At 38.7% G+C, this 23,657-nt stretch overlaps 2 protein-coding genes across 2 annotated transcripts; both read right to left on the minus strand.

Annotated features, from left to right (window-relative positions):
* Positions 1-76: 76 nt before the first annotated feature.
* On the minus strand, positions 77-14,626 carry smc1b (structural maintenance of chromosomes 1B). The gene is made up of 25 exons (XM_017473454.3): positions 14,394-14,626; positions 14,074-14,262; positions 13,875-13,987; positions 13,032-13,235; positions 12,717-12,955; positions 11,997-12,255; positions 11,668-11,808; positions 10,878-10,960; positions 9,123-9,330; positions 8,692-8,877; positions 8,306-8,491; positions 8,005-8,151; positions 7,556-7,693; positions 7,325-7,441; positions 7,094-7,200; positions 6,619-6,760; positions 6,271-6,416; positions 5,100-5,253; positions 4,306-4,401; positions 3,660-3,816; positions 3,374-3,528; positions 2,170-2,321; positions 1,845-1,914; positions 1,514-1,624; positions 77-501 (listed from the first exon to the last, which is right to left on the minus strand). The coding sequence occupies exons 1-25, from the start codon at positions 14,500-14,502 to the stop codon at positions 403-405; spliced, it is 3,708 nt and encodes a 1,235-aa protein (XP_017328943.1). The 5' UTR covers positions 14,503-14,626; the 3' UTR covers positions 77-402.
* A 358-nt stretch (positions 14,627-14,984) lies between these two features.
* Positions 14,985-21,292, minus strand: LOC108269193 (carboxypeptidase A1). Its single transcript, XM_017474860.3, has 11 exons — positions 21,134-21,292; positions 20,823-20,904; positions 18,921-19,055; positions 18,710-18,808; positions 18,057-18,158; positions 17,822-17,923; positions 17,565-17,675; positions 16,212-16,302; positions 15,909-16,108; positions 15,392-15,476; positions 14,985-15,267 (listed from the first exon to the last, which is right to left on the minus strand). The coding sequence occupies exons 1-11, from the start codon at positions 21,196-21,198 to the stop codon at positions 15,080-15,082; spliced, it is 1,260 nt and encodes a 419-aa protein (XP_017330349.1). The 5' UTR covers positions 21,199-21,292; the 3' UTR covers positions 14,985-15,079.
* Between the last annotated feature and the right edge of the window lie 2,365 nt (positions 21,293-23,657).

Below are 23,657 nucleotides of genomic sequence, written 5' to 3' on the forward strand. Positions count from 1 at the left end.
TTAATGAGGTTTGAAGAAGCTATGTGTATCCTGATCAACATACTGTAAATAATTATCAGACTGAGAAAATGCATAAGGAAACATTTATTTAAATTAAAACCCTTCATTAAAACTCTTAAACATCAGTTAAACACTGAACTTCATCATAACAGAAATAAACAATCTTTGATTACTCAAATGGTCACTTAACAACAGTTACTCGATATAAAAACATCCATCGAATATTACAGGAACTAGAAGTGCTCGTAAATTGGGGCATAAAGCCTGCCATTTAAAACAGAAAATTAATTAGAAAATATTTTTTAAACAGGAAGAAATTCAAATTTAAACATCAGTAGGTGAATACTGCATTTTTTTTTTTTAACATAATAACAGAAACCCGGTTTTTCTTTTGCTGCTCCTTTACATCACGTCCATCTCTCTCTCTCTGCCGTTCTCGTCGTTGAGGGGGTACGGACTGAGGTCCAGTGACAGGAGGTGGCTGGATATGCAGTCATTGAACTATAGGACCAGAAGTACAGGAATAACATCAGGTCTGAACAGAAATATTGAGCACGCAAGCGAGTGACAAAGCCACATCATTTTCTATGGATGTGTTCGACACGGAGCAACTATTACAATCAGCGAGCAACATTTAAACTGATATTTTCACAAATTCAGTATGATGCTGTAAAAAGTGACAAACCCAGACGATTGGCTCGAACGTTTCCTCAGACCTATGGCAGGTGAGGTCTGACGTTTTTTTTCCCCCCGACTCACAACTGCAATTATCTCCCATTTACTGTCCGATGCCAAAAACGAAAGAAAAACTTATAACTGGGAGTGTAATCATGCACTCCAGTCTAAATTCAATTCATGATACTGGCCTCACAATTCGATTCTCAGAGTATTTTGAACAAGATTTTAATGGAGAAAAATGATGACGGAAAAGACCCCTTTTTTAATTTCATGAACAATTTGCATTTTTGTCTGTATAAAATGAAATAAATCAAAAAGTGCTATTGTAAACAAAACGTACCATATCTTAAAAATAAATACATTTATAAAATTCTCCCAAATTTTTGATTGAATAAACCCGGGAAGATGATCGATTTAACCAAAACTAAAGCTCCAAAGTCGGCTAAAATGCCAGACTTCCACTGCTTCTTTTTGAGACACTGTAGATTGCAGCGTTGCGAGACTGGTGTCATTTGAAAGGTTCTTAAGAGCTCCCTTTAACTGTTATAACGTGGTAGTGTAACCATATAACTTACATTGTTAGTCATTGTGATCCGGTGCTATCATGCAATTCCCAGTAATTATTGGCAAAGCCAAGCGTGTAACTTGTACATTAAACTTAACAAAAGTGGTTAAACATTTTGGCTACTACTGTTTCTCATCTGATCTAAAATAAAATGCAGAACAGCATTCACACCCCAACATAGGCGAAGCTGTAGATCAACTCCAAATTACACGCAGCCGTGTACACACCTAAGAATGTGTACGCGTGTGTGTGTGTGTAGATGTGCAGTACCTCAGAATAGACCCCCAGCAGAGCATCTGACCGTGAATAGAACTCCTCCTTCAGTGAGATGACAATGACCTGAAAGTTATTTCTCGACTGTTCCCTAATGAAGCTCGTCACCTGTACAGAATCATATATTCATACATCAGACAATAAAAAGTGCTCTTTCGTTTTTCATTTCATTACTCCAAAACACTCCAAAACTCTGTTCTGTAACTAACTGCATTGCTCATTTGTGTTTTCCTAAATGGAAGAGTATATATTATCAAACAAATTAAAAAAAGGATTTGTCTTGGTAAGAGGAAATGAGTAAGGAATGAGGCGGGGAGTGTCGTCTTGCCTTGCCAATGTTTGTGTTGTCCAAAGCAGCGTCCACCTCATCCAGCACAAAGAACGGAGCAGGACGGAAGCTGGGACAAAATGAGAGATAAAGTTCAAAACCTATTATGGCAACAGTGAAATAATTAACGATTTTTCAACATCAAGTAATTAAAATCAGTCGAATTTACAAATGAAAAAAAAGGGTGTTTTCAGGAAGTGCTATTATGCAAATGTTATGATCTTTTCACTTAACCACCTTGATCATAGCTACAGGTACACCATCTATAAAATTTTAAGGAAAATAAATCAATAATATTGACTCCGCTCACGTAAAAACTGACTACCTGTGAACAGCAAACACCAGCGCAAGGGCTGCGATTGACTTCTCTCCTCCTGACAGGTTGTCCATGGCCATAAATCTCTTCCCAGGTGCCACGCAGTTATAAGTGATACCACCCAGGTAAGGCTCATCAGGATTTTCTGCACTCAGAGTCGCCTGCAGGAGAGAGGCAGAAACACACACACATACACACACACACACACACACACACAATGAAAACTTCAAATTTTTATTTAGAAAGATTGCTTAATATTATCCTACATTTCATAAAAATGTGTTTTTAATGATTACATGCTTTCAGAGAGCTGAGGTCCAAGTGCAAAAATTCCCACTGTAGTTTTGGGGTTAATATATTTGTTAAAAATAACAACAACAACAATAATAATAATAATAATAATAATAATGATAATAATGATAATAATAATAATAATAATAATAATAATAATAACCATTGAATTATTTTAGTATTAAACCTGGAGCCTATCCCAGGGAATTTGGATCACGAGGTGAGGCAGAGGACACTCTGGACGGCTGGTCAACCCATCGCAGGGCACATTCAAACACACGTCCACACACCACGGACAATTTGGGAATGCCAATCGACCTACGACGCGTGCCTTTGGACTTGGGAAGGAAACCGGACTACCGGGCGGAAATTCCCCGAAGCACGTGGAGAACGTGCAAATTCCGCGCATGCAGGAAGGAGGCAGGATTCAAACCCCCAACCCCGGAGGTGCGAGGCAAACCACTACCTTGTGCTAACCACTTAAGCCAACTTTGACCTTGCTGTGACCTTGACCCTGTTTTGATCAACTGTAAAAATGTTCACCTGCTGGTTACGATGATAATTCCTTAGAAATTCTACAAATATTCGACCACTTCTTCTTGAGATCTCACACTAACGAGAATTCCGGATGGACGGACAGACGCACGGATAGATCAATGGAAAAAAAAAACACCTAGTGGTTACAGGAATAAAACTAACAGCCTGGAAACAAAATGTGGTTGTCCCAGACACATGGACTATAACTATCCATCCCTGAATATTAATGTTCAAGGATACTACACAAAGCTAGAAGTGCTTAATGATGTCATGTCAATCGATTTGAATCATTTTAATGTTTCCTGTGTAAAAAAAAAAAAAAGAAAGAAAAAAAAAAAAAAAAAAAAAAAAAGAAAGAATGGATTTGAGTCACAGAAATTCTCACTTGAGCGCTGTCGTTCCTGCAGAGGTCTTTGTAGATTTGGCTGATGGCGACAGAAACGTGCTCGAAGCACTGGCTGAAGCAATGGAAGCGTCTGGCCTTCACTTGCTCGAACTCCTGATGGCGTTTCTTAGCTACGCTTGTGCTGGCCTCAAACGCTAACACACGTAAACACACATAAAGGTGCGATCAAAGCATAAATTGGCTGCATTAATTATTATGTCAATGGAAGATCTTCACAACCTTCCATTGTGTGTGTGTGTGTGTGTGTGTGTGTGTGTTTGTTTACCATCCACCACTCCACGGAAGCTGTCCTTCACCTCAATCATCTTCTCCAGGGCCTTCATATTGGGTGGTTTGGACACATGGATCAGTCTGTCCATAGACGACACTTTCTCTCTCAGCACCTCTAGCTGGGCCGTCACCTGCTGCTCCCCAATCAGGCTCTATACACACACACCATGTGAATACATGACTTGTGTACATGATTAATCTGATAACTCTATGACTGATTATAATCATTTCACTGTTGCAGGAGTCAGAGCATGTTCTTTATAAAGTGGTAGTGCTAGTGGTTACAAATTTTATTCATTTCTGTAGCCTCATAGTGCCTTCGACATACAATAGTCAACACATACATGTGTGTGGTTAGCATGCTAGCTATTTATGGAGAGCCCGAGCTACATGCCCTGCTGTATCGCTATCTAGCTAACCATCAGCTAGCTAGCATGGAACCAAATGCGCTGGAACAATACGTTACATATTTAGTTTAACTAATAACAACATTTATGCTAGTAAAATATGAGTCACTGTGAAGTAACCGTGGGATTTTAAATGCAAAACAGTTAATATGTCACTCCTTATACATAAGAGTTCATGAATAAAATGTGAATAATTAGTGTGTGTTTGTGGGTTACGCAAGCACTTAGCCTCACCTTCAGGTTATCTCCCAGTGGGCTATAGTCAATCACCATCTGTCCTTCTCGCACATAAACGTCTTGTGTGGAGGTGCCTACAGATTCAGAGTCCAGCTGTGTGGAACAGAACGGAACTTTTCTTTGTGCTGTGCAACACCATCACATTAACATTCAAAATATCACTCGTTTCCCCCAGCTCACATCTTGGAAAAGCCCTTCACTGCACCGCGCTGACATTAATAATGCTTCATCACTCTTATTCAGCATATTAACTCCTTATCGGGGGGTTGAATCAGGAACGTAAAGTGAAGAATAAATCACAAAATGTCTCCCGTGGAGCTCAAGGATAGCTACTGATTGATCTGAAAGATTTTTCAATGCACAGTTCTGCATGGAGGAGTGAACCTGGACAAGCACACTGATTAAACACTGATTATTTATGTCTATTGTACAAAATGTCTATTGTAAAAAGCGCTATACAAATAAAATTGAATTGAATTTTGAAACCTGTGTAGAAAAATAAAGGGTGGTAGGTAGATAAGAAGAAGCTTTATTTGTCACATATACATTACAGCACAGTGAATTTTTTTTCGTTGCATCTCCCAGCTTGCTAGGAAGTTGGGGTAGATTGCAGGGACAGCCTTGCTCAAGGGCCCAACAGAGCCTTAACCATTGCCCAGATAGGAGACAGAGTTGATTAGATAGATAGATCGATAGATAGCTGTTTCAGATTTGCGCTATTAACTGTTCCAGTATCTTGTGGGTAGAAAATATTGATCCCCTGGTGATTGTACTGTGTACACTCAATGTACCTGGATGTCACTGATGTCGTCCAGTGATCCTGAGAGCACGGTGAGGGGCAGGCCCTCGATTTTGCAGCCCAGCAGCAGGTTGTGTTTGCAAAGTCTCTGATGCTCCAATGCCGTTTCCACAGAGATCATCTCCTTCTGCTGTTTTACCAGTTCCCTGAAAGAGAGAGACAGAGACAGTTATTCCTTTATACACTGTAAAAAAAAAAAAAAAAAATTATATATATATATATATATATATATATATATATATATATATATATATATATATATATATATATATATATATATATATATATATATATATATCTTAGCAAGTGAAGATATCTTGAATAAAGAAAAAGTTATTTTGCATTCCTTGTTATGAGATTGCCAGGCTATTAAGACTTTAAGACCATTAAGCCTATTTCTAGACATTTTTACTCATTTCAAGTTTGAAATCGTGTTATTTTATTGGCAGATAATTTTCTCCTTTCCAGAAATAAACAAAATGGTCTGCCAATAGAAATTATCCAATTTCAAGCTTGAAATTAAGATGATCTAGAAATAGGTTTAATAATCTTATATTTCCTTAAAAACTATTTTAACTAAAAGGAATCAGTTGATAATTATTTGCCTGTATTGAAGATCTTTTTTCTTGCTAAGATATCATCATTGTTTTGGGTTCTGTCAATGGTTTGCTACCTGATTGTGTTCACCTGTTCCGTGTTAGTCCTTAATTAGTTTACTTTACTTATACATGTTGTCTCGCTGTTCGTGGCAAAGTCTTATCAAGCATTTAATGCTGTTAAATCCGAGCCTTGTTTTGTCTTTGATTACAGCTTATCCTTGTTTGATGTTGCATGCTTGTGTTTTGACCCCTGCTATGGACTGATTACAATTCCAAAAAAAATTATTCACTTGTATCCTACCTCTCGGTGCACGTTACACAGGGCTGCATCATAACATATCGTTCGTCATTGCTGGTATTCACAATGCTGATACAGCAGAAGCCCGCATTGTGCAAATAAGCACTCTGACTAACCTCGTTTCTTTTTGTTTTTGTTATTAAATCTCTGAGCACTTATCACCACTTCACCCTAATATACTGCAATGCCTTATAAGGACATCATCTTTAAGAGAGGAGATAAAAAATAATAAGAGAAATGATTGGGTCAATAAAGCAACCAGATACCTGGAGTTCTCTTGAAGGCCACTGATGCTCTTATCCAACTCAGCCTTCGCTTTATTAACGCAAGACTTCTGTTCCATCTCCTTATTCTTTAAGTCTAAGAGCTTCGACTGAGACTCGTCTACTGCAGCAAGCAGCTTCTTTTCCTCCTGAACAACACAAACATGTCAAATGTGCTCCCTGATAAAGGTTCTTCCAACAAAAAAAAAAACCTCAATCACCTAAAGGTTAAAACAGTTCCTATGGAACGTGGTATACTAGTGATGTGCGTGAATATTTAATGTTGTGTTTTCTCCTAATTTTTAATATAAAACGTCAGACATTCAGAGAGCTGTATTAAAGCTGGCTTACCTCTTTCAATGTGAGGATGACATCTTCCTCTTTCTTGATGGAGTCCTCCATTTTGGTGATCAGCCTGCGCTGCTTGTGCAGCTGCTCCTGCTCGTACTCCACTTGTGTGTTCAGACGGGTGCGCTGGGACTCAAACTGCAGCCTGGACAGAACAGCTAGTACGCTTAACAAACCTTACTGTTTTAATCGGGACACTTGTGAGTATTTGAACACTTTGTAACTATAACAATTACTGCTTTTATAATATAGCCTTAGTTTAGTCCTGGATTATCACAATGGCACCCAAAGGCATGTTTTAGCATCTATATGGTCATATACTCGTTAATAACATTCGCACAGGTTGTCTGGATACATTTTAATGCTCTTTAGATTTTCAGAAAACTTGTGGATTTAAAGGCGAACATCTTCCTAGTTTGAGAAACCTATCATTAAGCCTAATGCTCCTCTAATGTTGTATGTTTGTACGGTGTCCTACCGCTTATTCTCGATTTCTCCTTGCTGTCTCACATAATCCTGCTCGTATTCGCGAATGTTGGCTACTCCGATCTCAGCACAGAAGTCTAAGAAGACTGTGTCCTCCACCTACAGCAGAAAAGCAAAGTTCTACTCAAAGGCTACTGTCACTACTAAAGCTGCTGTCACTAGGCTGAGCGTAAGAGTTCGTAAGAAGCGACAGGTAACAGCAAATACGTTTTGCGTGACTCACGTGATTGACTTCATCCTGGAGGGCAGTCACCTCGCTGTCCTTCACTCGCACGTTACTGATCTGCATCTCGATCTGAGACTTCAGGTTCCAGAGCTCACTTTCCAGTCTAGAGATTTCCTGCAGCACACGCAAGCATCAACGCGTGTTAGTACAACACTGAAGAGTGAAAAGAGGTAAACAGTGGGAAAAAAATGTATAGAAAGGAGTGAGAGAAACAAAAGGACGGCTTACCGCCTGGGAGGCCGGGATGCTTTTTTTGCGGATAGACTCCAGCTCAGAGTTGGAGTATTTGAGGCGAGTCTGGATTCCCTGGGCCTGGGCTGTGATCTGATGTAGTTCAACCTCCTTGCGTTTCAGTTTTATTAGTTCCTGCCAGGAACACACACACGCACTCACACACAGGTCTCAAATTATACGAATTGTGATGAAGCGCCACTCAAAGAAATGACACAGACACCAACCTTAAATATAACTAAAAAACAAGTAAGAAGTAGATGTCATTCTTTAATAAATAAATCACACCATCAGTCATTGATTATTTTCCTGTAACTTCCTATTACATTTTCTTTTAATCCAAGAATAAATAACAAAGAAAGTGTGCATAAGGGTCTTTATTTCATGCCCAACTGATGACAGGAGGGTGTTTTCTGTGCCCTCGAGCTCCTGGAACACTGACATACCCTCAGCTCCGCACTAAGCTGCTCCTTCCGCTCTTTCAGGCCGTTCATGTCCTTCTCCTCCCAGCGCCGAGCTTTATAGCGCAGGTGAACAGAGCCACCAGAGATAACCCCCGACTTGGAGAACAAGGTACCGTCCAAAGACACGGTCTAGAAAATTCCAGAACAACAGTGTTATCTTAATACAGAGGTCATCTGTTAAATTCAAACTGGGGATCAGTACCGAGAGCGGCCATTTTATAACTTTCAAGTTTGACCTCGCCAAGGCACACGCCGAGTACGCATGGCCACGTCTAAATCTTACCTTAAGGCGCTCGGGGCCGTCAAACGCGACGTGGCGGGCATCTTTCAGGTTCTCGCACACGAGGGAATTCCCACATACAAACTGCACCACTCTTTTCAACTGAGGTGCATTCTGGGAACATTGCACCACGTCCACCAACATCTTGGCTCCACGCACCTCCCTGAGACGCTCGTTTAGTGGCTTTACCTGACATGAGAAAGAAAAATTATATTATATTATATTATATATCTATCTATCTATCTATCTATCTATCTATATATCTATATATATATATATATATATAAGTCTGCGTTCAAACCAAAGATGCTTATTCAGAATCATGTTTGAAGATCAGCGCGTTTGTTTTAAGTCAGATGACAGAGAGGACACGTTGCAGTTTGACTCACATCCAGGTTGTCAATAGGGAGGAAGGTCTCTCGCTCAGCTCTCTCCTCTTTTATAATCTGAATGCAGTCACGGCCCACTTTTGCAGAGGACACCACGATGGCGTTCATGTAATGGCCAAACACCTTTGTGACAGCGAGCTGGTATTTCTTGTGGATGGGCTGACACAAGTCCATCAAGCGTCCATACTAGACGCAAAGAGGGAAAAATAAAAAAATTTAAAAAATCTCAAAATCAAAAACAAGGTCGCTGTTACATATGTACAGTATTTTATGCGTTTCGTATTGACTTTTGTATGTTATGAAGCGTTACTTAACAGTGCGCTTCGTTATACAGTATTCTGCATTGCTGGTCTTCGAATCGTTAATCCAAAACATATTAAGCCATTAAAATAGGTTTCGTTCAAACAGGCTAACTCGTGGTGATGCAATACCACAACGTCCGGGTAGAGTCTGCGCAGGCTCTCGAAGATCTCGTCTCGTCTCCGCTGTCTCCGATTCTCCTGGCTGTCGATGCGAGCGTTCTGAAGTTCCCGCACTACCATTCCCAGTTCCTCGTTCAGCTCCAGCGTCCGCAACCGTCCGCGTTCCAACATCTCCCCCAAACTCCGCTCCTGCTCCCGCTGCTCATCCAGAGCTTTGCTGCCAAAAAAAAAAGACACCATTTCAGCGAACAGCAAGCCAACGAAAGTTTTTTATACTGCGTTTTTATAATTTTATACTGCGTGAAATTGATTTTCTCAAACTGCCGCGCTATGAGAAATTCCCGTTATATTTTTTCTGCACAGAGATCTCCATAAGCTTCGTAAACAATACCAGTGTTGGGTAATTTTCTCAAAAAATGTAATCCACTACAGATTACTAATTACTAATTTAAAATTGCAATCTGATTACATTACTGATTACTACATGTAAAAAGTAATCAGATTACTAATTACTTTACTTTCAAAACCTATCAAACCTACAAAAATACAGTACAAAGTGAAACTCATACTTCGTTCAGTAATTTTCGCACGCATCAATGTATGACATGATCAGGGAAAAGTTGGATTTATCATAAAACTTGCCTCGGGTGTTGTCTCTGTTTGTAGGACTACCTGGCTGATAAAATATAAAACGTTTCTAACTAGTCTAGTTTGGTGTCGGGCCAAGGGGAGTCACAGCTAAGCTATCATTGTATGGGTTTACCTGCTACAGTGCCATGTAAAGTACATTATCTTTCCTTATGCTCTGCTCATATCATGTTCACGTAAGCTGGAACTCATAGATATTTACACACCTTGTTTTCCTGCTCAGCATCAGAGGCTGTTACTGTTTCAGTTTCAATAACTTTACTGGTTTAAAAAAAAAAAAAAAAAAAAAAAAAAAAAAAAAGAAAGAAATCAGCGTGAGCTAGCGTTTGGCAGAATTGAGAGTTGTCAGCCAATAAGACACGTGTATTTCCACGCATTTTCCTGTAAACCTTGTCTGATTGGGTCTCGCCTCCATTACATTTGATTACTAAATGTAATCAAATTACATAAATTTAAAATGTAATGCCTTACAATACTGCGTTGTCAGAAAAAAATAATTAGATTACAGTAACACGTTACACCTAACTCTGAACAATACAAGGAGCATAAAAGTGAATTGCAAGTAGAGACTAGCAGAAACTAGCGTTCTTTTACGGCCTGTGTTTTTTTTTTTTATTGCTCATCTATAAATCCTTCTGATCCGTTTCATCAGCCAGGAATAGCTACTTTGCTCAACAAAGCTTGAAGAACTTAAAATACCACCCCTGAAGGAAAACTACCACCAAAACTGCCAAAGGAAGGTGCTTTTTTGGACCCTGCAAATCTTCTCCTGCTGATGAGGACACAAATTTTCATCAGCAAAATTATCAAACTTCTACTTTAAATAGAAAAATAAATCAATATATAAACTTAAGAGTGTTTTTCCTGCTCTAACACACCTAACAAAAGTAATTAACTGACTGACTGAACTGTGTAGAAAATATGACTGCATAATTGTTTTCTCTCACTCTACCCAAACAGTCCCTCATCCTTTTGCAAGCCCCTCGATGTTAACGCTCGATGGAGTCAGTGCTCAAGTATCCAAAACCAAGTAAATTGATCCCTTTGTGTGGGAGAAATTCAACATCTACTATAAAGTTGAATAATTTAATCAGTGCACTTGGATGGATAACATACTTAGAGGTGATGGCATACTCTTCCAGTTTCCCTGCCCTCCTGTTTAACTCGTCCTGATGATCTTCAGCATGCTTAATGTTTGCCTATACATGCAGAAAAAAAATAATAAAAAATACAGAAACATGAGACACTCTGAATCAAATTTTTTCAGGTATTGCATTTGTTTCGCACTTCAATACACACTACCGGTCAAAAGTTTGGAGACACTTGACTGAAATGTTTCTCATGATCTTAAAAACCTTTTGATCTGAAGGTGTATGATTAAACGTTGGAAATCGGTGTTGTAGACAAAAATAATTGTGCCAAAATACTCATTTCTTTCATTAGAAAACTAACATTTTAATTACAAAAAAAATCTATTTTTAAACATATGACTTGGAGCAAAATATTCCGAAAAACTGTCAATAAGTGTGCGGCGTAGATGTGAACTCATTTAATACTGTTTAAAAAGCATCTCAGGGAAATTCCTCAAGAAATCAGTTGAGAAAACACCAAGAATACATTTCTGGAAATTCTAGCCAAAAAGTGTCTTCTTTGAAGATGCTAAAATATGAAATTATTTTATTTATTTTGGTTATCAATCACCACATAACCCCCATAGTTGAATTTGTGTTACTCCAGAGTTTTGATGACTTTATTATTATTCTAAAATGCGGGAAAAAAATTAAAATAAAGAATGAGTGTGTCTAACCTTTTGACCGGTAGTGTAATTAGATCGACACCACTGCTGATCATAGCCATAGTGGTTTAAAAGGCAACAACATAACATATACAACACACACACACACACCTCAACTTCACTTTTTCGTCTTTTGTCAAACTCCAGCTTTTCCCGATCAGCCTTCACCTCCCAGTGTAGTTTCTCCGCTTTCTGAAATAAGACTGCCCCCTTCTTCCTGGCCAGTTCCTTCAGCTCCTTATAACGCTCCAGCTACGACAAAACAAATTTCTAAACCTTACACCACCGAGCGGGACTGTTAAAGAGATTACAGAGTAAAAAAGGTAATCCTGAACAAACCCTTGGAAGATAATTGACACGATAACATGTCGCAACACTTTAACAGAAAATACTGCTCTTTTTTTAATCTTTCTATCCCTTCATCCCGCTCTCTGCCCGACCTGAGCTTCTTCCAGCTGCACGTCCTCGCCCCTCTGAGCTGCCTGTTCTTCTGTCTCTCTCTCATAAACTCTCCAGGCCCTCTCCAGCTCGGCTAGCTCCGTCTCCAGCTCCTGCAGCTCCTGCTCCTTCTTGGCCCACTGCTTCTGGCTCTTCAGCAGGCTGATGCGCATCTCCTCGGCCTTGCGATGGTGGTGACTGGTGTTCACTTTGGCCCTGATATACTGAGGCCTCTGATGGCTGAGGGTTTCCTCCTGGGATCTGGAAGAGGAGCGGAAGTAGAAACACTGTATAAGGTGAACAAAGGCACGGAAATTCAGCTCTGCATATTAATGGATACTTGTTGCGTAGTTTGCTTAACCGGTGCCATTTGCAGAATCCTCAGCAAAACAACAGACTACAGACCCCGTCACATGACCTGCTACTTCATTGTAGTTTCCTTGACTTCTAATCACAACCGGCTGGTCTCAAGTAACACACTCCCCACAAATATTCTGAACTTTCACTGTATCTGTATTTTCACTGTATAAGTCTCACTCCTCTAGCAGTCCACTACTGATGTCATGGAGCCTTTTTTTTTCCCTAGCTGTTTTGTTCTGCTGATAGCTTGACACTTTCCCTATCCATCAATTTTCCCTTCCTGATTTGTCTGATTCGTCCAATAAAACTCTGATAAACGCCTGAGAACATTGTTTTTTGGTGGGTTTATGAAATACTCTCACTTGATCTCCTTCTCTACTTTCTGCAGTTCTCGGCTCAGGCGTCCATGCTCTTTCTTCTGAGCCTTCACAGTTTGCTCCCACTCCTCCACTACGCTCTTTTTGACAGCCACAGCCTCCTGTTTCTCTCTCAGAGACTCCACGAGCACGTTAACAACCCTCTCATTGTGATATAGCTGGAAAAGGCTGAGTTGCAGCTTGCTTTCCCTGAGCTGCTCCACCAGTGCCTGATATTTCTCTGCCTAAAACAGATGACGGCATGTCATGACAGCATTAACCCAACATGCATTCAAGGATGATAGTTATTCATTATAATACCTCAGTTTTGTCCTTGAAAATCTGCTTCTTCTCTGCAGCGGCTGCTCGTTTGCGATTAAAATGGAACTGTGTGTCCTCTTTTGCTTCCTGCAAAGCCACCAGCTTGGTGTCGTACTCGTTCGCCAGCTCGAAAGAGCTACTAATGCGTTCAAACATCTTTGTGCGTTCCTTCGCGTTCATCATAGCTATAGACTCCACGGCTCCCTGAAATATACACAATACACACCAGTCCACATCACACACTCTGCATAACAAACTCTTTCAACAGTGTAAAATTTTTAGCAGTGCAGAGATTACAGAGCTTACACACTGCAGTTTTGTCATCATTCCACATAAGAGAAATCATCTTTATAAAATCTGTTTTCCCGCCCTCTTTTGATTGACAGGATATAATCAGCTGATAGACAGAAAAATAGCCTTTATCAGCTGATACAGATTATCGGCTGATACATCGGTGCATCTCTAATATGATTTTCTTTTGTTCTCAAAACCTTACGACTTTATTCTTGAAAAATTTCAAACAAATATTTCTTGTAAAATGATTTTTTTTCCCCCTCAAAATATTATGGCTTTACTCTTGAAATACTGAAACTTTTTTTCCTCGCAATATCATGACTTTATTCTTGAAATCTTGTATTTTTATTATTTTAAGCAGTGGCCCTCAGCAGCACAATAACATTAATACAAGGATGTTTATCATTTTAAATCAAATTAAACTCAGAGGAATTTGTTTCGCACGTGCCAGTGAGTGAGCCGTTTCCGAGCCGAAAGTGTCGACTCTTGATGGTGAGCTGAGTCAAATAACTCGACTCACTGAAAAGATTCGGACTTTCCGTCACTAACCTGAAACACTAAGCAGTTCCTGGCTTTCACCACGATGCCTATCTTCTCCAGCTCGGTTGTGTACCTGGCCAGTGTCACCTGCCTGCCGTTGACTCGGTATTCAGAGGCGTCACCTCAAATAAAACCCATAAAAATGCAACTTCAGCTTACGTTATACAGCTCGTAGCAATTCATAAAGGTCATGGCGATCCAAACACACCTGATATAGTTCTGCTGAAGACCGTTTCTTCGTCGTTATCGTCGCAGAAGCGCATAGTAACCGAGGCGGTGCGCGAGACCGGTTTATTGACGTGGGCGCCGTGAATCAGGTCTTTGGTTTGCTTCACTCGCAGACTGGAGGCTCTCTCTCCCATCACAAACCCCAGAGCATCCATCACATTCGATTTACCTTTCAAATTACCACCGTTATATTTTAACACAATTGTCTTTTTTCCCCCTTCAAATTACCACCGTTATATTTTAACACAATTGTCTTTTTTTCCCCTCAAACGTTGTAAGGATTCAGCATATCTAACTTACCTGAACCATTAGTACCAATGATACAAGTAAACCTCTTAAACGGACCTATTGTCTGCTTTCCTCTCCATGACTTGAAATTTTCCACGTCTATCTGCTTTAAGTAGCCCATATTTACTTTGTCGATAAATCAAATTCAATAAAATTTGAAAACCCCCAAAGTTTAAAATGTATTAATTTGACGGCTGCAGACCTAGCTAACGACTAACCAGTTTCTCAGTCAGTCGGTCAGTGAGAAAGAGCGGGAGCGCAAGATATTGAAGTCGCGTCCCGTCCTGACCAATCAGAGACACCCTCATTTGCATGTTGATATTTTGCAATTAATAGACCAATGATACCAAAATGTTTAGGTTCAGCTTGTTTTTATCCAAAAAAAAAAAAAAAAAAAAAAAAAAAAAAAAAAAAAAAAAAATTCGACCCTGTACAACATCTGCATGATAATGTATGCAAATAAAGAGTTGGATTGGTTTTTCACCAAGGTCATTATATTTGAGCAATGTTTGTAGAACAACCATTTAAAACAAAAAAGGTTCACTGTGAGTGAAATTCAGGCTATAGGATGAATTGTTAAACAGCATTACACAATATGCCAAATAGTATTTCACATTTGCTTGTATTTATTTTAATAACATCTCATTTCTGTTAGAACATGAAATCAGATCTTTATTTTCAGTTTGACAATTATTTTCCTAATAAGGATGGTCACGCACATATTCCATGATGTGCTTAAGCCCCAGCCAGGTCTCAGTCGCAGTTGGAATGATCTGATTGGCCGGGAGGAGGAAGCCATAGCGACCAGTGTCACGCAGCTCAAAGGCAAAGGAGTATTTGACACCGTTGTTGTAACTCCAATCAATGCTTCCACCACTGGCTTGATCTGAAGAAGTGATGTGTGTTTTTAAAAAAATTAATAAAAAAATAAAAATAAAAAAAAAAATAAAAAAAACCACATGAGAAACTGGCAGACATAAATAGAAAGAATGAAAGTAGTATAGACTCACAGATGATTTTGCAAATGCTTCCAACTCTGTAGCTGGTGCCAAACAAAGAGCTGAGGGCCTGCACTGCACGTTGACCCACAGAATCCTAAAACACACCAAAATAAAAACAGATCAGGAGGTTAAATCATATTGACCATATATTGTTTGGGCTGCTCCAGTAGACAATCCATCCTCAACATGAGCACATTGGCTGGGGTAAATTCTGCTAGCAACTAAGAAAAGCTAAATAAGGGATCAATTACTTGGGAGGGTTGCCACTATAAGGAAATAATCAACCACGGGGTGGTGTGATTAAGCAGAGTCAGTTACCAACTTGAAGCGGATTTTCCTATAACAGAATGTCAAAGTGCTTCATTCCCCTTATTTTTATTAATAAAAGGAGGACCCTATCCAATCATAGTTACGTTTAATGTTGTGGAATTTCTGCAAAACCAGTTAGTGTTAAGACTTGCACTACAGAAGCTGTCGTAGCTCGACACCTGACCAATCAGAAGTGAGAATTCAAACAATAGCGTACGAGTTCAGCCTGGTGAGGGATGTCGTTGCAGGTGTATCCATACGGGTACATGAGGAGTTGGGAGTAGGCATGGATGGAGATGAAGGCCTTGAAGTTGCCACGATTCTTGATGAGGTCCACGATATTCTTCACTTCGATAGCAGAGTGTGCGGAAGGTCCATGGTAGGACTCGGAGCACGGGTTCTTACTGGCACCAGGGCCTGTAGTGAGCATGCAGAGACATGGATTGAAATATCATGGGTGAATCTTATTACAGCTCCTGGAAGTAATTAGGATTAAAAAGCAAAGCCACCAAAGCCTTACCACCAAAGCCAGCATCCCAATTCCTGTTGGGGTCGACACCTCTGCATGTGGAACCAGAGTTGACAGAGCGAGTCTTGCGCCACATTCGGTCCTAAAAATAAATAAAAAGGTTTTTAAATAAAGAATTCAACTCTTTTTAAAAAATAAAAATAATAATAATAATAATAATAATAATAATAATAATAAATAAATAATAAAATAAAAAAAAAAAAAAAAAAAAAAAAAAAAAAAAAAAAAAAACACACCACACCACACCACACACACACACACACACACACACACACAACCCTAGCTCATAATTGAAAGGCTATTCTATAGCAGACAACAAAGTGGTGCAGCAGGTAGTGTTGCTGCCTCAAAGCTCCAAGGTTCGATCCTCAGCTCGGTCATTGTCTTTCACAATTTTCTGCATTGCATGGGTTTCCTCCCACCTCCCCAAAACATGCAGATAGGTGGACTGACTATGCCAAGATACTGTGAGATGCAAAATCAAGTGTATAAATATGTACATGCATGGTGATGGACTCAGGAGCTAGTGTTAAGTGGTCTTGGAAGATGTATAAAAAAATAAAAAAATAATAAAAAAAAACCTTCAGCAAAACACCCTGCATAGTATGCCAACCCATCACAGGGCACAATACGCCGTACACATTCAAACTGAAGAGTAGCCAATCTTCAAACTGGCATGTTTTTTGAGATGTGGGAGGAAGCTGGAAAACCTGGAGCAAACCCACACAGACACAAGGAACCCATGTGAAACTGCACACAAACAGAAAACTGAACTGGGAACGCTGGAGTAACAGCAGTATAACTCACACCACCACTGTGCAGCCGTTGATCGATAAAACAGGGTACAAAGCCGTACACACTTAGGAAAAATAAATTAATTAATAGAGAAGGAAATTAACAAATAGTGTATTTTAATACAGCAAAAGTCTAAATTAAAATATGTGAAGACCTAAATTTGAAGCTCTGAGGTGTTGAAAATTTAGATTTTTCCAGGAAGTGACTATAATACGATGCACACCGTTTTAAAGGTAGAGGAGTGGAAAGCTCAGGAACAAAAAGCTATCAACAGCTGAATAAATTAGTCATATTTACCCTTTTATTCTTGAAATTAAATGTGCTGTATTAAAGTGGTGACCCTTGGATATTTTTACACTGGACAGGCCCCAAAATAAGTATAAATAGAATATATATAAAATGTGAAGTTACTTGAACCAACCTCACTTTAAAATCCAGATACTGTATGTTTGGAATTGTAATCCGTTTTGGCTAAAGTCATCTGCTAAATATACAGTGCATCTCAATGTAGTGACATTTCAGCTGCAGTTTCACAAATCATAGATTTACATTAGTATGGGTGTAGGCATAGCCATCAGGATTGGTCACGATCATCAGATAAACGTCCATTTGTCCCAGAAGAGAAGTCACAGAAGGATCAACACCAAAATCTGTAGCCATCTAATGAATATAAAAGGGAAATCTATAAAAAACACTGGTATGAATGCCTTGAAACTGGGTCAAAATAAACTAACAATTTTTTAAAAATGAACCAGCTTTCAAGTAGTCATAAACGGCATTAATTGGACTGTCACTTGGTCACTCACCTTGTTAGCCATCCACAAAGCGGAGGCAGTTGAGATCCACTCTCTAGAGTGTATTCCAGCATCAATCCAGATTGCAGGCCTGTTATTTCCACCAGTGCTAAACTAAAAACATATCCAGAATGACTTATTCAATAACAGTCCCTCAAGCTTTTTTTTTTTTTTTTTTTTTTTTTTTTTTTTAAAATAGTCCTCATGATATACATTCACACCTGGTTATTAAGTTTTTAATCCTCACCTTTAACACATACATGGGACGGTTCTCGTAAGAACTTCCAATCTGCACTTTGGAAATCAAATTGGGATGACCGGCCACCATGCTGTCCATCCAACTGTAGATCTGCATGCATCAAGATTGGATTATTCATTCTTTTACATTATTACCCATGACTGCTGTAACAGTAAGTAAGAAATAAAACACTCAAGGGAGAGCGGTTATTGGAAAATAATCAGTATTCAATGGTGGTGTGATGTGGCATGACGTGAAGCATCCCAAAGTGCTGTATTTATCTTATTCCTGCTTTATTCCAGCACAATTTACCAACAGTTGCTATTTTTGGTTCAATTAAGAAAGACATCCTTATCCCTTTATTGTAACATTTAATGTAACTGAACATCAAGTTAGTTCCTGTCAACACAGGAACTAAGATCTCCTCACAGAACAGTACCATATGAACAATTATACATGTTTTCATGCGTCATGTCTACCATAGAAGTCCCTGTGCAAGTTGCTGCTATAGAAACAATACTGTATGAAAAACCTGCGATTTGTTTCAAACTTGTACAAAAAGTAATCAACACCTTTTAACCAATCAGAATTGGGAATTCAGCAGCACTGTGGTGTAACAATTGACAAGTGTGTGTCTGTGACTGAAAGATGGGAGTACTCACTGCATCAAGCCGGTGATATGTCGCATAGTCGAAGCTCTTCGTATCACCACCCTTCATGGCATTACGCTGTAAATCTTCCTGCTCCTTATCCAGGAGTTCCTGTTGCACAACAAAATCAAGACAACGACAATAAATTAGCTTTATTGCAATGACTACCTTTATTAGAAGTGTCCACTGTTTGCATGGAACCAAGGTATTACTTCCTTCTCACCTGCAAATCCTGGATCATAACATGGAATGGGATCTCGTTATCCTGAAGGAATTTCTGGACAGCATACAGACTGGCATATGGCACATGGATGTCAATTGGAAGGTCACTGGAACTAGGATGAGTCCAGAAGTCCAGCTAGATGACAATAGTTTATTCTGGATATCTGTTCAATTTCTACATGATTATTGTAGCATGTCAGGAGACTTCACAGAAAATTCAGACAGCGTGAATAATCACAAGACTCATGCAGGCTTTTAAATACGTCACGTTATAGTTCACATTTTGTGTGAAATGTTTTGTCGCACATGGAAATTTTATTTATTTATTTTTTTTAAATGACATTCATGTTCACGTTAATTTCACATATTAGCATGATGTCACAGGGATGCAAGATCATGGCATAACAAAAAAAAAAAAACCTTCACTTGAATATACTGTAACATGCATACATCTGGAGCATTTGGGACAAACTACACAGGTAGTGACCAACATGGCACACCTGAACCTTGTTTTCCCTGCATGCTAATATCTTTCTCTCTAAGCATCAAGCAAAGCAAAAGAGAAAGAAGTAAGCAAGACAGAAAGCTGCAACATTTGTATTTAAAAAGAAATAAATAAAAAGTTTCACGTTATTGTCTGACTCCTGTAAGAATTTACACTGTCGTCTCCTGGAAAAGTGGATTTTCCCCACAATGGAATTTTAAGGCCACTGTTTTTTTTTTTTTTTAAAAAAGGGAATCCACACCAGATAATTATTAGAGCATTGAAACAACTGTGCAAGAAGCATGCAAAGATGGAGGAAACTGTCTCTTTTGTTGGAGAAATTGCAGGCAGTGGTCACCTTTAAGACCATCAATGGTTACAGCTGCAACATAATTTCCACATTCTGTATAAAGAATCGAGCCCCAACATATTACGGTAAGTCAACATGCCATAAAACAATATTGTACCAGTCCATATGCCATTACACGTTGGGGGCTCGACAGAGGTCCACTTCTTAGGATCAATTATTTGATTATCATGCATTTACACACACTTTCATGGCACACAGATGTAACTACAGAAAGCCCTGAAGGTGATCACTGCCTGAGAGTTATCCTTGAACTAAAAGAAAACATCAAATCCATATGTACCATTACGTAATAGTATTGTGACTATTCTTGAAGTATGGCAACATTTTTCATAATATCCAGTACGATTCCCCCCTCTAAAAATCTTATAATGTTGTTCAAATCTTGTATTTTTAAAAGTGTCCTTAAAATACTTCTGACCTGGTATGATCTCATTGCAAAAACACCTCAGCTTGCTCTTTACCCACACCACAAGACTGATAAGCTGTTACAGCAAATCACACAAAGAAAGGTCCTCGAATACACACATACAGGAGGGAAAGAACTTAAGTGTCTTACACAGAGCCCTGACCTCAATCCCACTGAACACATTTGGGATGAACTGGAACACCTGACTGCACCCCAGGCCTCCTCACCCAACATCAGTGGCAGATCTCACCAATACTCTTGTATTTCAATGAACACAAATTCCCAAAGCCACACTCCAAAATCTAGTGGGAAAACCTTCCCAGAAGAGTGGATACAGAGTGTGATGGTCAGGTGTCCTTAAACCTTTGCCCATATAGTGTAGTATAGACATATACAAACTTGGTGAAGAGGGTAAGTGTTTATTCCATTTAATAAGTTCCACTACAATATCCAAAAGGACAACCCTAAACAAACAGCTCACATGCACCCTTTACTCCAGTGTGTGTTTAAGTAATGTTATTTATTTTTTAGATAAAAACTGTTGTCTAGTATCCATTTTCCTAGCTTCACAGCACTGTATCAAAATGTCAAAATTAGTACACAAAGCTTACCAAAAGATCACATATGTTTAAGGCTACCATACCTCGAACACTTCTCCATTCTCCAGCGTCTTCAAGAGCTGAATTTGTGCCTCAGATTTTGCATTAACTCGAAGAACCTGGTCCCTGTTGGGAAAGAATACAGATTTCAAAAATAGTGAGTGACATTGTTAATTTTGTTCATTCAAAAAATAAATTAATTTTAAAAAATTATTTTTAAAAACCCGGTAAATACAAGTTGATGGCTAAGATCAGTAAACCGCTCTGTATGGCACCAGTATTAGTACAAATTTACAGAAGTATTTGTTTAATGAATTCTGCACACACTGGTTCTCTTTATTATAACGAAACTCACCCAGTGAAGACCTTGCGGCAATACGCCACCACAAAAACAGTAAGAAGTGCCAAGCAGACCCTCATGATCCCTTTTAAGGATACAATTCGACTTGCAGCTCTTCTGTAATCAGAGCTCTTATACTCTACCTGCCATGTGTTCGGTTCTCAGCATTATCATACACAGCACTATCAGTGCTGTTCCTTTTTGGATTGTTATGCAACTCAGTGGTCATTTTTGGCCTTGAACATACAGTCATAGCCCCCCCAATCAAATCTAACCATGTGTGTATTACAGTCTGTTTCCCAGTTAGTCTTTACATATCCTATTCAATCTGTACAGTGCTGTGCGAAAGTGTTTCTTCTGTCATTTGATCTCTCATGCTAAATAGCTTTAGATTGTTTAAAAATTTTATATTATATTATATATCCCACACAACATTTGAAAAAAAAAAAAAAATTTTATTCAGAGATGGACTTACACCTATGCTTTGGGTCAGTGTCTTGCTGCATCAGCCAGAGTTTCAACTTGCGGACCGAAGACCGGACATTCTCCTTTAGGATTTTCTGGTAGAGAGCAGAAAATGTTTCCCTCAATTATTGCAAGCTGCCCAGCACCTTTCTGATAGTGGAGTCATGAACAGTGACCTTTAATAATGCAAGAGAAGCCTGTAGTTCCTTTGATGTGGTTCTTGGCTCTTTTGTGACTTCCTGGATGAGTAGTTGCTGTGCTCTTGGAGGGTCGGCCACTTCTGGGAAGGTTCGCTACCGTGCCAAGTTTTCCCCCATTCGAACATAATGGCTCTCACTGTGGTCCTTTGGATTCACCAAGCCTTTGAAATAGCTTTGTAATCCTTCCCAGACTGATGCATTTCAATCCTCATCATTTCTGGAATTTTTCAACTTGGGCATAGTGTGTTACTGGGTAAGACTTTAACTTCATGCTGTTGAATAAGTTCTGTTAGTGTTGATTTGATTGAACAGGGTTTGCAGTAATCAGGCCTGGTTGCATCTAATCCAGCTGAACCCCATTATGAATGCAGTTTCATAGATTTGGGAAATTAGTAACTATGGGGGCAAATAAATTTCACAGGCCCAGTTGTTATTGGATAAATTTTAGCTTCAATAAATATCATTTAAAATCTGTATTTTGTGTTTACTCAGGTTGCCTTCATTTTTTGTTTAAACTTGGTTTTAATTTCTGAAACAACTTACTATGAGATATAGACAAAAACAGAAGAAACCAAATACTTTTTCCACAGCACTGTAACCAATCCTAGACACTGGGATTCTAGTCAAGTCTTATGTCAGGGATGTGCTAGAAATTCACAATATAAACTAGATAGGAGAAGGGGTGAAAGAAGGAATAATGGTGATAAAGTAGGAAAGAGGTGCAGACCTGAATCTAGGAATGCAAACACCTTTGACCTTGGTGTGTTCAAACACAGCAACACACCTTACTAAATCACAAGAAATGATAAAGTAATGCAGCACCTTTATAGACAGCCTAAACCTGCCACACACAGGAGATATTAGTTAAACTTTTAACCCTTGAACCTAGGCACTAAAAAAAAGCGTTGACAGTCGGTATGTGCTGAAAACACACAAGTCACCTTTAACATCACACCATGGTGAATGGCATGCTTTGAAATTTTGAATTTAGTTCCAGTCATGGCTTGTTTATAGCACCAGATGAGCTTTGTTTTCATTCAGTCCTTTTAATCACCTCAAATAAATTTGTTTTAAAATCACTTTTCAATTACACACAATGGTAGCATTTTAATTAATATCACTTCATATTAATGGCATTAAAGAAATATTTTTTAAAAATAAAAAGGAAAAACAGCAAGCCAACCAATGCAAAGCCATTTCATGCGATAAGATGGTAGCACTGATATTAGTTCAAGAATTTGTACATCATGTGCTTAGGAGAGAACAGATATTTAAAGGCCAGTATGATTTTATTTCAGATGATGAAAGGCTGTAATGGTTCAATGCCAGTGCAAGTACAGCATGATGATGTATGCCAAATCACCTGTAAATTGAACAAGATCATAATAAAGGCCTTAGAACAAGCCTGATCTACAATAATACAATACAGTGAATCTGGTCAGTTTCTGCATTTCAAAACTCAATTTAATTTTTTTGGCTTCTCCAGCTGTGCCTGTTATAAAAATAAAAGTCAAGTTAAAGGGCAAAAATAGGGTTAATATTTTTAATAAAATGTTTTTACTGCAATTCACCTCACAAACAGCAGGTGGAGGTGAATTGCACTATTGTTTTGCTTGCAGGTCAATTTATTAGGAACATCTGTACCCCTGCAGTTTTATACCTGTACACAGCTGTACAATGAAAAACCCAGGTGATTTTTTTTCCCTGAACATAATCTGTTCAGTTTCAGTGAGCTCGATATTTAAAAAGTATCGTTTAGAAAAACTATATATATATATATATATATATATATATATATATATATATATATATATATATATATATATATATATATATATATATATATATATATATATATATATATATATATATAT

Source organism: Ictalurus punctatus, chromosome 8 (genome assembly GCF_001660625.3).
Source record: "Ictalurus punctatus breed USDA103 chromosome 8, Coco_2.0, whole genome shotgun sequence".
Taxonomy (NCBI): Eukaryota; Metazoa; Chordata; class Actinopteri; order Siluriformes; family Ictaluridae; genus Ictalurus; species Ictalurus punctatus.